Genomic DNA, 14,933 nt, shown 5'->3' with positions numbered 1-14,933 from the left:
AATAATTTCAACTGCTTCATCAAAGCATCAAATACATTTTTAGACGACATGGGCTTTTTTTGTTGTTTTTTAAAATGTGAGTGCATGGTGGTGAAGAAAGTAATGATTTCCAGTAGAGTTTGGTGCCACTGGCTTGATTCATGCTAAGGCACCACTACTTTTGTTCCTCAGTACAAATTCAACAATGTGAAAAAGGTAAATATCGTCTTATCACGATAAGAGATCTGACGTCGCAGACATTCTAAAGAGTCTTGGGAAACCCAGGGACCCATGGGGCAAACTTGAGAGTTGCTGGTCTAGAAAACACATATAGGCACACTTCATTTTACTGCACTTTGCAGATAGTACCTTTTTTTTTTTTTAAACAAACTGAAGGTTTGTGGTAACCCTGCATCAAGCAAGTCTATCAGTGCCATTTTTCCAACAGCATTTGCTTACTTCATGTCTCTGGTCACATTTTGGCAATTCTCGCAGTATTTCAAACTTTTTCGTTATTATTATTACTGTATTTGTTATGGTGATCAGTGATCTTTGATGTTACCATTGCAACTGTTTTGGGGTGCCATGAACTGCACCCATATAAGACAGTGAACTTAATCGATAAATGTCATGTGTGTTCGGACTGTTCCACTGACTGGCCATTCCCCATCCTTCTCCCTCTTCTCCCGCTTCCCTATTCCTTGAGACACAACAATGTTGAAATTAGGCTAATTAATAACCCTACAATGGCCTCTAAGCATTCAAATGAAAGGAAGAGTGGCCCATCTCACTTTAAATCAAAAGCTAGAAACAATTTAAGCTTAGTGAGGAAGACATGTCAAAAGTCGAGATAGGCCAAAAGCTAGGCACCAAACAGTTGGCCAAGTTGTGAATGCAAAGGAAAAATTTTTGAAGGAGATTAAAACTGCTACCCCAATGAACACACAATGATAAGAAAGTGAAACAGCCTTACTGCTGATATGGAGAAAGATTCAGTGGTCTGAACAGAAGATCAAACCAGCCACAATATTTCCTTAAGCCAAAGCCTAATCCAAAGCAAGGCCCTAACTCTCTTCAATTCTATGAAGGCTGAGAAAGGTGAGGAAACTGCAGAAGTCTGAAGCAGGCTGAGGTTGATTCCTGAGGTTTAAGGAAAGAAGCCATCTCCATAACATAAAAGTGCAAGGTGAAGCAGCAGATGCTGACGTAGAAGTTGCAGCAAGTTATCCAGAAGATCCAGCTAAGGTAATTAACCAAAGGTGGCCACACTAAACAACAGATTTTCAAATGTAGACAAAACAGCCTTATATTGAAAGAAGATGTCATCTAGGACTTTCACTGCTAGAGAGGAGAAGTCAATGCCTGGCTTCAAAGGACAGGCTGACTCTCTTGTTAGGGGTTAATGCACCTGATGACTTGAAGCTGAAGCCAGTGCTCCTTTTACCATTCCAAAAATCCTAGGGCCCTTAAGAATTAGGCTAAATCTACTCTGTCTGTGCTCTATAAATGGAATAACAAAGCCTGGATGACAGCGTATCTGTTTATAACATGGTTTACTGAATATTTTAAGCTCGTTGTTGAGAACTACTGCTCAGAAAAAGATTCCTTTCAAAATATTCCTTTACTGCTCACTGAAATGCTCCTGGTCACCTAAGAGCTCTAACGGAGATGAACGAGATTAATGTTTCCATGCCTGCTAACAAAACATTCATTCTGCAGCCCATGGATCAAGGAGTAATTTTTGACTTGCAAGACTTATTATTTAAGAAATACATTTTGTAAGGCTTATAGCTGCCATAGTGATTCCTCTGATGGATCTGGGGCAAAGTCAACTGAAAACTTCTGGAAAGGATTCACCATTCTACATGCAAAGAGGAATATTCATAATTTATGGGAAGATGTCAAAATACCAACACTAACAGGAGTTTGGAAGAAGCTGATCCCAATACGTGTGGATGACTTCAATGGAGAAATTAATTGCAGATGTGGCAGAAACAGCAAGAGACCTAGAATTAGAACTGAATTGTTGCAATCTCATAATAAAGCCTTAACAGGCAAGGAGTTGCTTTTCATTGATAAGCAAAGAAAGCGGTTTCTTGAGATGGAAACTACTGGTGAAGATACTATGAAGATTGTTGAAATGACAACAAAGGATTTAGAAAATCACATAAACTTAGTTGATAAGGCAGCAGCAGCAGGATTTGAGGGGACTGACTCCAATTTTGAAAGAAGTTCTACTGTGGGTAAAATGCTATCAAACAGCACTGCATGCTACAGAGAAATCATTCATGAAAGCAAGAATCGATCAATTCAGCAAACTTCATTATTGTCACATTTAAGAAATCTGGACAGCCACCCCAGCCTTCAGCAAGCACCACTCTGATCAGTCAGCAGCCACCAACACTGAGGCAAGACCCCTCACCAGCAAAACGATTATGACTCGCTGAAAGCACAGATGATGGTTAGCATTTTTTAGCAATAAAAGTATATCTTAATTAAGGCATGGACTTTTTTTTAGACATAATGCTATTGCATACTTACTAGACTACAGTGTAGTGTAAACATAACTTTTCTATGCATTGGGAAACCAAAAAATTCATATGACTAGCTTTATTGCAATATTCACTTTATTGCGGTGGTCTGGAACTGAACCTGCAATATCTCCGAGGTTTGTTTGTATTAAATAGCCAACATATGTATATTCCAGTTGACTTGCACATTTGATAGTATATTTGGAAGAATTAAAGAGCTAAATGGAATCTCTCTGTTTTTTCCTCCATTTCCTCTAATTTCCACCATTAGAGGGTGAAGGAGGTGAAACAGATGTGTTTACTAAGCTCCAATTAAAATTCTCTAACATAAATCTGATTTATGAAACTGTGAACTTCAGTCAGTATCATTACAAAACCTAGTTTTGTTTTCCTTTTAAAAGTTTTATAGTTTATTCAAATGAACCACTTGAAAGAAAAGGCAAATCTTACAAGACAGTTTTATACTATGCCCTAACAGCAAACCAGAATCCCAGAAACACATTCCAAACACATCTTCCTACCTCTGCCATCTCTTTGATTTTCTGCTCATAGAACTCCTGCTCTTGCTGCACAGCTGGAAGGAGAGCACGCCGGTCATAAGACCTACAATGTCGCCGCTTATTTTCCAGAAAGAACATCCTCTTTTCTATTTTTTTGTCACCTAGAAGATAAATGACAATGCAAAGTCATGCAGACAACTGTTCTGCTAGGAATCCAGGCAGCCATCCCAGTCCTCTGTGGCCTGGTCCTACAGAGGACGTTTAGTGACTTTCCCATAACACATTCTCTTTGGGAAAACTGGGCTCCTTACCATTCCCTAACATTCCACACACTTCCCGACTTTCTTCCTCTCCACCCCTCCCTCGCTCCTGCTTATTATAATCCAGCTGGAAGGTCTCTCCTAGCCTGTCAGTACTGCACTGTGTGAATATACCACAATTTACTGTGCATTCACTACTGAGGACAGGCAGGTTTACAGTTTTGGGTTATTATGACCAGGGCTGCTATACATATGCCTGCAACTCAGCTGAGAATACGTGAAGGAGTAAAATTGCTGGATCAGCTTAGAAAACAGTGCTACTTTTCCAAAGTGTCTGTTCCAATTTACACTCTCCCCCCACCAGCAATGTATGTGAGTTTCAATCACTCCACATTGTCCTCAGCACCTGATGACATCAGTTTTTAATTCGAGCCATTCTGGTAGATGCACATGTGTTTCATGCATGTTTAAAAATTTTTTTTATTTTGAAAATTTCAAAGACAGAAAAGAGCAGTACCTAGATTTACAATAAATAACACTTAGAATAAAAGCTAACAAAATGACAAGTGTCAAATCTTGCAGTTGGTCTGATTTAGTTTTTGTATTTCTTTGGTTGATTTGGTAATGTACATTTTCTAGAAAACTGTCTATTCCATCCAGATTTTCTATTTACTCAAAAAACCTTTTTGATAATCTCTTGATTTTATCAATATTTACTATACATTGATACACTTTATTTTTCCTCTCTTTTCTCTTGTTCACTCTAGTTTTTTTTTTTTTTACTCTCACTAGTTTTTAAAATTAAAACATTTTTTTTCATTATTTAGAAAACCAGTTTTTGGTTCTCTATTCTGTTCCATCTATCTGTCTATATTTCTGCCAAGCCCACCTGGTTTTCTTTTTAAACAGTATTTATTTATTTTATTTAATTTTTTTGGCTGCATTGGGTCTTAGCTGCAGCACATGGGATCTTTGTTGCGGCATGCAGGATCTTTCGTTACAGCGCTCGTACTTAGTTGCCCTGCGGCATGTGGGATCTTAGTTCCCCGAGCAGGGATTGAACCCGTGGTCCCCTGCATTGGAAGGTGGATTTTTAACCACTGGATCACCAGGGAAGTCCCAAGACCACCTAGTCTTAATCACTGTAGCTATGTAGTAAGTCTTGAAATCCAGTAGACTGATTTCTTCCACTTTATTTTTCTTTTTAAAAATCACTGGGACTTCTCTGGTGGCGGAGTGGTTAAGAATCTGCCTGTCAATGCAGGGGACATGGGTTCGAGCCCTGGTCTGGAAAGATCCCACATGCTGCGGAGCAACTAAGCCCGTGTACCACACTACTGGGCCTATGCTCTAGAGCCCTCGAGCCAAAACTACTGATAAATAAATAAATTTATTTAAAAAAAGAAATCATTTTAGCTATTCTAGTACCCTGCCTTTCCATATAAATTTTAGGATAATTTTAGGATACCTTGCCTGTATCTACAAAAAAATCTTGCTGGGATTTTGACAGAAATTACATTAAGCATGGTACCAATTTGGGGAGGATTTACATCTTCACTGAGTCTTCCAATCCATGAACACAGTACGTTTCTCCATTTATTTATATTTTCTTTGATTTCTTTCTTCATTGTTTTGTAGTTTTCATCATAAGTCCTGTACATGTATTGTTAGATTCACATCTAAGTATTTAATTTTTTTCAGAGCGACTTTACTTTTCAAATTAATTATTTATTTATGGCTGTGTTGGGTCTTCGTCGCTGCGCGCAGGCTTTCTCTAGCTGCAGTGAGTGGGGGCTACTCTTTGTTGTGGTGCGTGGACTTCTCATTGAGGTGGCTTCTCTTGTTGCGGAGCATGGACTCTAGGTATGTGGGCTTCAGTAGTTGTGGCACGTGGGCTCAGCAGTTGTGGCTCATGGGCTCTAGAGCGCAGGCTCAGTAGTTGTGACGCACCTGTTTAGTAGCTCTGTGGCATGCAGGATCTTCCCGGACCAGGGATCAAACCCATGTCTCCTGCATTGGCAGATGATTCTTAACCACTGCGCCACCAGGGAAGTCCCAGGAAGGTACATTTTTGGCTTGATATAAAGGAATAACTTTCTAAAAGACATAGCTGACCAACAAGGGAGTAGATCATCTTGTGAAGTGGTACTTTCTTTTCTCTACCACTGAAAGTCAGAAACAAATACTAAATGACTATGTATTAGGGATGCCTAGTAAACTGTGGATGAATTCAGCTGAATGAAAAACCACCTATACACAGTCCCCACTTCCATTCTGCCACAGATCTGTGAGAATGTCATGTCAGGAGAGCACTGCTTCACAGAGTAGCTTGGTGAACTTAGAAGTCAGAGCCTAGGACATTTTCTTTTACATCCTGAAGAGTTCAAAAATTCAAATACTTTCCAACTCTATAACTATCTCATGGATTTTTCATTTAGTCACACCTGAAGTCAAGTCATGAAATTAATTACAGTTGTAACGGAAAGACACATAGGAGAAAAGAAAAGGGAAATATTCTTATTTATGACATAATCTACAGGAAAAGTTGAAGTGGACTCTTTTCTTAGACACAAGCAACTAAGATCAAATTTGTTGCAAAATTCAGCAAGTTTACCTTGGCGGGGGGTGGGGAGTTAGACCTGAAATAACCTCTTTGAAAGAGCTTTCAGCAGTTACTTCATCAATATGAATAACAGAATTTTAAATAAACAGCTTAAGTGGCAGTTTAAGAGCTGTTTGGTTTTTTTCTGTGTAGAAGCTACTCTCTCTCAGGTGTGTAAGTGACTCCTCTGCAGTAAGCAATCAATCACTGGTCTAGCTTTTACTATGTAGTGAAAGGTTAATTCTTGTCAAACCTTCAAGACCTCTTTTCCCCCCAAGCTGAAGAATGTCCCCAAACACTTTTCCACATGTGAATCTAACACTACACACAATTTTCTTGTCATGGTGTATCCTAAACAGAAAGATGACAAACTAGCCACTTTCTAAAAACACCAATGTGCCATCAGAGCAGTCATGTCAGTGACACTCCTCAGACTGCTGTAACAGGGCACTTCTAAGCAGCCACACAACTCCCCTTACAGGCTGTGTGGGAGCAGACGGCTCTGCAAACACCATCAGCAACACTCACATTTGGCCATTACCTTGTTCAAATTTGAAATCTATGTAAGAATACTGATTCATTTCTTTTCTCTTTTTTCTTTTTCCACTGGTTTCTGGCGATAGCTCCTGCCATTTTTTAATGGCATCAGAAAAGGCCTAAAAATTGAGAAAGGGAAAGGTTACTGCTGTAAATGGGACAAAAAAAGTACATGAAACATCGGCAATCCCTAAATCTCGTTGTGACTCACAGCTATCTTCCCTACATGGCTTACCAGAAAAGGCAGCAGCAAAATAAACAGGTAGCATTTTATTGTTTTCATTTTCTCTTTCAACAACTGCTATAATGGTAGAACCAAATGCTTACTGATAAAGGTGCACAAGAAAACAGAAACTACTGAAGCTGTCCTTAAATAAACACAGGTTAAATCACGTAACAAATGGTTACAAGTTATATTTTACAGGCAGCATCTTACATGGTGTTTCCCTGGTCAACACTCCCTCCTCCACTTCCCCCACATTCTCGTTGCTTTCACCCACATCCCCACTTTGTACTGAACACGGGAGTGCAAAATTCTTATGCCAGTGATAATCCCTTTTCTTCCATTCCTTTAGCTTCTCCCCCTTTTTACATCTTTCCAATAGGCATTTAAAGGTGCTCAAGTCTCTGCCATCTTAAAAAAAAAGAAAACCTTTCATTCCCTGACCTCCTTCCTCTTCCAGCTACCAGCCCTTTTCTTCTTCCTCTTCTTTGTAGCCAAACTTATCAAAAGAGCAATCTGTACATCATTCCATCACCTCGCCTCCCACAAGCGGCCAACTCCCTCTAACCTGGCCTCTACCCCACCTTTCCACTTGCTAATCTTCCTAACGCGGGGCTAACTCCTCACCTCACTGGATCTCTCAGCAGCACGAACAATGCTGCCTGCTCCACTCTCCTGACTTCCTCCTTCCTCGCTGCCTGCTGCTCTACCTAGTTTTTCCATGTTGGGAGTCCTCAAGGCAGCCTTGGCTCTCTTCTTACCCGACAGTCTCTCTAGGTACACTTCATCCAGGCTGGTAAGGTCACCTTCCATATGCTGACGACTCTCAAAATCCCTTCTCCAGTTCGTATTTCCCACCTTTTTTGTCCATTCAGCCAACCAATGAATTGCTTTTACTTGGATGTCTCACAGGCCCCACCCAGCATGCTGGCAGTTCAGCGTTTCCCAGACAGAATTCATGATTTCTAAGGATCACCCCTGCATCTTAATCTACCTCCTACCTCCCTTCCTTTTCAAAGCTCCTAAGTTTGGAAATCAGAAGGGAATTACCATTCGTTGTGCGTGCCTCCTATAAGCTAAGCACTACACGTGGCCCTTTCAAGTCCTTACTTATTTAATTCTCACAACAATCCTCTGAGGGAGGTATTATTTATTTTATAGTAGAGGGAAGCAAGGCTTAGAGAAAGGAACTTGCCCCCAGTCAAACCTTAATTAAAGCTAGTATAGGAAGTCAGGCCAGTCTCGGAACTAAAGCTCCTCTCTTTGACATCACCTTGCCCTCAGATTTCAGTGAAACCCCATCAAGAGCTGGCCAACAGCAAGATTTATCTTGCCACCTCTCTATATCCCGGATCAACGTCCTCCACAGCTGCAGTGCCTCCTCCCTTGCTTTCTGTTTCTTCTTTCTGTCCCACTACCCAAGGTGTTCCCCACAAATCCTTAGGCACCAATCTTAAAGTCACATGTTTGTACTCAGCTGAAAAACTACTAACCTATACCAAGTTTTATCTACAGGTAAAACCCCACCCTTGAACCAGGGCTATGTGCAAAAACCCAGGAAAGGAGGCAGGATAAGTTATTATTATCTGCATTTTAAAAATGAGGTAATTAAACGGTAGATGTCATTTATCAGCAACTGATTACTGGAATGTGAACTCAGAGCTCATAACTGGTAGGTAGTCTACTGGGTTTTCAACCACACTACACTGTCATAAAACACAGAGGCTTCTGGGACTTCCCTGGCAGTCCAGTGGTTAAGACTCCACGCTTCCAATGCAGGGGGCCTGGGTTCAATCCCTGGTCAGGGAACTAGATCCTGCATGCTGCAACTAAAAGATCCCATATGCCACAGCTAAGACGTGGTGCAGCCAAATAAATAAATATTAAACAAACAAACAAAAAACATAGAGGCTCCTGACTGCAAGAACTGAGGTCATTACCTTGGTCCCATTTAATACTGTTTCTAGTTAGCAGGAAAAAAAATCCATATATATGAACACAAACTCATAAGTATGTCAGGAAGCTGTACCTTAAAACAAAATGTTGCCTAAAAATTAAAGACACCTCCAAAATCTTACCTTAATAGTTATATTAACATTTATTACTTATCTTTTTTTGTTTTTTTCTGGTCGTGCCTCTCAGCTTGCGGGATCTCAGTTCCCCTCAGGCACTGAACCTGGGCCACGGCAGTGAAAGCGCCGAGTCCTAGCCACTAGACCACCAGGTAACTCCCTACTTATCCTACTGACTAAACGGTCCAGTAGACAAATAAAATTAGAGAATCAGAATTCCTTCCTTTCAAGACCTGCTAGTTATAATTCATACCTACACAACCAAAAGGCATCACAGTTACTTTTTCTTACCTTTTAGCCTTTCACATATTATTCCTCTAGTGAAAGCATCTTTAAGACCTTGTTCAAATGACATCTTCATTTCTTTCCTAGTGCCCTCATGCACCTTTATTCACTCTATTTTATAATACTCATCACATTGCTTTAGCCTTTTTTTTAAACTTTAATCTCCTCAAACAGACTGAAAACTCTTTGGAAAGAAGCTAATTTGTATTCTACGCATGTCAGTGTCCTCAGGGTCTAGTCAGTAACTACCACAAAGTAAGTACCCCAAAAACCTAGCAGGAAGAACACAGAACAGATAATGAAGAAAAAATCTTAAAAATGTTCCTTTTGTTGTTTCTGGCACTTTTCCCTCCAGCCTGCTCACACTCACAAATCAAATACCCACTCAAAGTATTCGTTTTGAGAATCAAGGATACAGTCTGGTAAGATTTTTGGGCCATCTCTGACAACAGCCAAACTTCTTTTAAGGGATGACCTAAAAACACAACAATGGTCATGTGATGATGCAAAAGCTGAGAAGTAGACAGAGACTCCTCTGTGGAGCCTGGTAGAAAGGTCAGGTCCAGAGACAGGGATATGTTACCTGCATGGAGACAGAGATGACCATTCAAGTACACAGAGGGAGAAATCTAGGAAGCCTGGATAGTCAATACCCTGAGAACGACCACCTCAGAGAAGAGAAGTCAAGGGGTGGGTTAAAAAAGATGGCCCTGTCCACTAGCATTAAGCTCCATGAAGGAAGGGAACCTCTATATTTACTGTGACATTCCCAATGTGTGACCTATGGCAGGCATTCAACAAACTGCCTGAAAGAAAGAGGTAGTCACATCTGGGGCAGAATTATTGAGAAGAATTAGGAGGGGAAATAATTTTCAACCCAGTGGAACCATCAGTCAAGCATGACATGAGTGTGTAAAGGAAGACACAGAAAGTTGTCAGGATCTAGAATACAGAAAATTAATCTTTGTCAAAAGGCAAAGGGAATTCCCAAGATAACAGCTATGCAGCAGGCATGAAGAACAATCCGAACAGACTGGAGTCTACCAGCAGATGAATGGATAAAGAAGGTGTGGAATATACATACAATGGAATACTACTCAGCCATAAAAAAGAATGAAATGTTGCCATATGCAACAACATGGATGGGCTTAGAGGGCATTATGCTAAGTGAGATAAGTCAGACAGAGAAAGACAAATACTGCATGATATCACTTACATGTAGAATCTAAAAAATACAACAAACTAGTGAATATAACAAAAAAGAAACAGACTCACATATAGACTCACACTGGTAGCCACTGGTAGAACTAGTGGCTACCAGTGGGGAGAGGGAAGGAGAGAAGGGAAATATAGGGATGGGGAATTAAGAGGTACAAACTATTAGGTATAAAGTAAACTAAAAAGGACATATTGTACAACACAGGGAATATAGCCAGTATTTTATAATAACTATAAATGGAGTATAACCTTTAAAAATTGTGAATCACTATACTGTACACCTGTAGCTTATGTAATATTGTACAGCAAGTACACTTTAATTGAAAAAAAGAAAAAAAAAGAAATGAGAATTGACAGGTTTGACAATAAGCAAAACTAGAATAAGAACAACTTTCAAGTTGTTGGGTGTGGAAAGATCTACCCAGAGTCAAAAAACAAAACAACAAAAAAAAGCAAATGAAAAAACCAAGGCAATTGATTTTTAACTCTATGAAAAATACAAAATTCAAAAAAAGGAAACGTTATCATAGTACATTACTTGCCCTAGCAGTGAACATTTCCATAGTCATAATAATGACAATTCTAAAAACAGATTTAAAAAAAGCTGTATGCATCTAAAAGATGAGTGTGTGTTAGATCTAGAACCTCCATCTACCATAAAGAGTAAACTATAACAAATGAATCAAGCATAATAATATGTTCATAAATGTGGAGGTAAATACCAGAAAAAAAAAACATATAAAAGAGGATGAAGAAGGGGGCTTCAGCCTGCCATTTACAAAATTATAAATGAGCATTTTGCCACTATTGTATTTGATTTATTTTAAAAAAATTTTTGGCCGCGCTGCACAGCATGCAGGATCTTAGTTCCCTGACCAGGGATTGAACCCACACCCACTACAGTGGAAGTGCAGAGAGTTTTAATCACTGGACAGCCAGGGAAGTCCCTGCTTTTTTAAACTATGGAAATTAATTAGTTTGATAAAAATAAACATTCATTTTAAGAAGTAGTTCCTGTTGTGAATTTTAAGGATGACCAGTTCTCTCCAGTTTAGAAGTTATTCATTGAAAACACTTAGTGCTGATAGCATTTCTGTCCCTACAGAACTTTACAACCAGAAGAAACATTACTGCAGCTGCACTGGGGTCTCCAAGAAGCTCACCCACAGGATACACCCATAAAAAGAGTGGAGCTAAAATATCCACAAGTGCACACACATGCGGGTAGAGTCTTCCTGCACTCTGGGCCTCCATACCACAGGCTTGCAACAAACCAAAGTGGGCCCTGCTGGTCACAGGCCTCTCTAGCATGAATTCAGCGCTGCAAACCTAAGGAGGCCGAACCACACAAGGCTCTTGTGCTCTTGTACTACACTAAGGACCAACTCTGAAGATAGCACTGAGTAACCGTTAAGTAAAATGGTTTGAAAATTATTCTGTAGCACACAGAGAGAAGTGTGAAGGGATGGGAACTTGTTACTGAAACTTGATATATGTGAGGCACTGTGTTATAGGCCTGCTATATATTATCTCATCTAATTCTCACATTACCCATCTAAGACATCCACTATTTACTAACAGAAAACTGAAGCTCTGCAAGTTTAAGACACTTGCTCAAAGTCACACACCAAAGTGGCAGAAGTAGAATTAAAATTCATGAGAGAGAAAAAAAAATCAAACCTAAGTTTGATCAAGATTCTAGATGTAACCATCAATTTATACAAAACTGAGGGGAGAGAGGAATCATTTAATTACAATGCAGGGGTGCAGTTAGCAAAATCTAGACTGTGAAAACCTGTAAGATAAAACAACCCAGTTTTCCCCAACAAACAGGCAGTAAGGAAAAATAAAGGGGGAAGAAAGAGAGAGAGCTTACAGATTTTTAAAAAGAGATTTAAGAAGTTATCAATCAACTGCAATAAACAGATTTTACTTGGAACTCTATAACCAAACAAGCTAAAGATTTTTGACATATTCAGAGAAATCTGAATGCTGACTGGATATCTGATGATGTTAATTTTTAAGCTGCGATAACGGTATTTTGATTGTGTTTTAAAAATTATTTTGTCTTTGTATTTATCTTTTAAAGATAAATACTGAAATACCTATGGATGAAAAAAATGAAATGAAGCTTGGAATTTACTTCACAACAGTCTGGGAGGGAGAAGTGTGTAGGGGTGGAAATACAATACAACAAGACTGGGCAGGAGCTGATAATTGCTGAAGCTGAGTGACAGTAAGCAGGGGTTTTTTACAATACCATCTTTACTTCTATATGTGTTTGATGTTTATAGTAAAAAGTAAAAAAAAGAGAAATCCACGGAGAATTGACTTTGTCTTCAGTCAGCATACCCTCCCAAAGCAATCATCATGTTTGGGGAGTGGCACAGGGAAGACATGCTATTGCTGAAACTAGGAAGCATCTCCAGGTGTGTTTTCTACAAACCTGTCCACGTGAGTGTAACTTCCTACAAGGCAGAAGTCTTGTGCACCATGTCCATAGAGCAGGGAGACTTTCTGATTGAGCACATCAGATTTTAGCTTCTGTCAAACATTATTTCTCCTTAAACACCTTACATTCATTCAAATAGTCCAACCCACCTCTTTCCAAAATCCTGCAAATTTTTAAATTACCCACTAAAACAAGCAGACACAATAAAAATATAAAGGGTCAGAAAAACAAGGAAAAGGATAAGGAAGGTATGAACAAGAACTGAGCCACAAAGCCCTACAACCTCCCACCCATATAACTAGTAGGCCTTCAGTGGGGAGAAGCATGTGCGAGTACAGTTACTCTTACTTATCTCAGGATGGCGGCAGGGACGTTACCAATGAGGACCAGCCCACACCCAGACCACAGGGGCTGTCTCCTGCTGCTGCCCTCTTACTTCTCATCTAGGCTCCCTGGGAGCTCAGAAAAGGTGTGAGGCACCAAAGCATCAGTAAAGACGCCAGGCAGGGCCTAAAGATGAAAGAGCCCCTTCCTTTCTCAAGGTCGTTATTTTGGGGGGGAAGCTCATTCATTTTTCAATGACAGTACAAACATTCCCTCTTTAGCATGGGGAATGAGATTTAGAAACAGAAGGCACTATCTCTGTGTTCCCTTCAGAGTAATTTTACCTAAAATGAACCTACAATTAGGAGTTTGTTGCCAGCTGCCTAAATGTTATCAATCTAAAGGTGGAACGGGCCTACACGCAGCAAATTCACCGATGTCCACCTTCTTTCAGGTTATGACCCAGTGGGTATTTTAACCGTTAAAGTAACTCCACATTTGCTTGTCTTCTGGAAAGAAAAGCACACTGTCTGCTGAGAATCACCAGAACTTCAGCAGGAGAAATGGATTTAAAGGCAGGAGAAAGAGGAACAAGTCAAGGACCTGCTGGTGCTCACTCTTCCATCCTGGCTGACTGCCATGAAACGGGCACTGTACAATGGACTTCACTAAATGAAGCACGTCTCCTACCCACTAGTGACCAGCACCCTTCCAAGCCCTGGAACAGAGGCCCTTACATGGAACCTTATTTAGGGCCCAGAAGAAAAAAACAAAACCTCGAGAGCTTTCAGTTAGCTGCCTACTCGCTTCTGAGGCAAACCACCACTCCCTGGGCAGAGCTGGGTTCCTGGGCCCTTTACAGACTCTACATGTAACTGCTAACTGAGCCATCTGGGGGAGGATTGTGGTGGCCAGCTCCAAGTCAGAAAGCAAATGAGGGAGGAATAGCACTGAAATGCATCTTTTACACTCTAGTCATCCGCATTCCATGGGAAAATTCATTACCTTCCATGTCTTTATGGTCAAACCAGAACCTCCCTGCTTCTAATATGTATTTCTTTTCATTCAGTTCTTCCTGATCAGCAAATACCTTTGTCTATTTACCTTCGCCCTGACAAACTCCTTAGCTCTTTACCATCATAAACCATGCCAATTTCCACAAGCTGAACTCTTCATTCTGTTATCATGGGAAGGAGTAGTTAGTCAAGAGGTGTGACCCCAGCAGGAAGACCAAGTAGAGCACCTTTCGGGTGATTGCATAGTGTCCTTTGAGCTCATGCAGGGCCCACTTGATGTCCTGACTGCTGAGCATTTTGAAGTCGGCCATCAGGAGGTCAGCAGCTTGGATGAAGCAGCGCTGGTCAAGAGGAGCCAATTTAGAATAGTCAAAAAAGTCTATTTTAGGCAACTGAAATGAGAGAGAGGCACAACATTAGAGGCCAGACGGTGCATTTCCTACCAGGGGGAAATCATTTGAAGAATTATTTACTACAGAATAGAATAATCTGACTTGTACTCATAATTACTCTAAAGGAGGATACCAACCCCGAATAGAGATGAAGAAATGATAGTTCAGAGAGGTTAAACAGTCTGTCTGGAGTCTGAAGACTAGTTTTACTAGTTGGAACTATGAAAAAGTATAGCTGGGGATTTGAACCCAATTTTTTAGCCATTTTCTTTTCACAAAATGTTTAGAAAAATGAATTTTTTTCCAGCTACAAAATACAGGCATACTTCAGGGAAACTGCGGGTTTGGTTCAAGACCACTGCAATAAAGTTAGTATCACAATAAAACGAGTCACACAAATATTTTGGTTTCCCAATGCAAAGGAAAGTTAAAGTTATGTTTACACCATACTGTAGTCTAGTAAGTGTGCAACAGCATATGTACAAAAAAAAAGTACATGCTGCAATTAATAATTTATTGCTGGGCTTCCCTGGTGGCACAGT

The 14,933-nt window shown here is 40.1% G+C and overlaps 1 protein-coding gene across 6 annotated transcripts in view; it reads right to left on the bottom strand.

Moving 5' to 3' along the window:
- Nucleotides 1-14,933, bottom strand: part of RNF216 (ring finger protein 216) — a 172,043-nt gene that overhangs the window by 105,526 nt on the left and 51,584 nt on the right. For all 6 annotated transcript variants that reach the window (XM_060124573.1, XM_060124572.1, XM_060124575.1 and 3 more), the window contains 3 exons: nt 14,227-14,391; nt 6,414-6,528; nt 3,032-3,171 (listed from right to left, as the gene is read on the bottom strand). In XM_060124573.1, the coding sequence (XP_059980556.1) occupies nt 3,032-3,171; nt 6,414-6,528; nt 14,227-14,391 (420 nt within the window). The remainder of the gene's footprint in view (nt 1-3,031; nt 3,172-6,413; nt 6,529-14,226; nt 14,392-14,933) is intronic.

The sequence above is a fragment of the Lagenorhynchus albirostris genome, chromosome 15 (genome assembly GCF_949774975.1).
Source record: "Lagenorhynchus albirostris chromosome 15, mLagAlb1.1, whole genome shotgun sequence".
Taxonomy (NCBI): domain Eukaryota; kingdom Metazoa; phylum Chordata; class Mammalia; order Artiodactyla; family Delphinidae; genus Lagenorhynchus; species Lagenorhynchus albirostris.
Note: the sequence above shows the minus strand (reverse complement) of the source record. Positions and strands in the feature narration are given on the sequence as shown.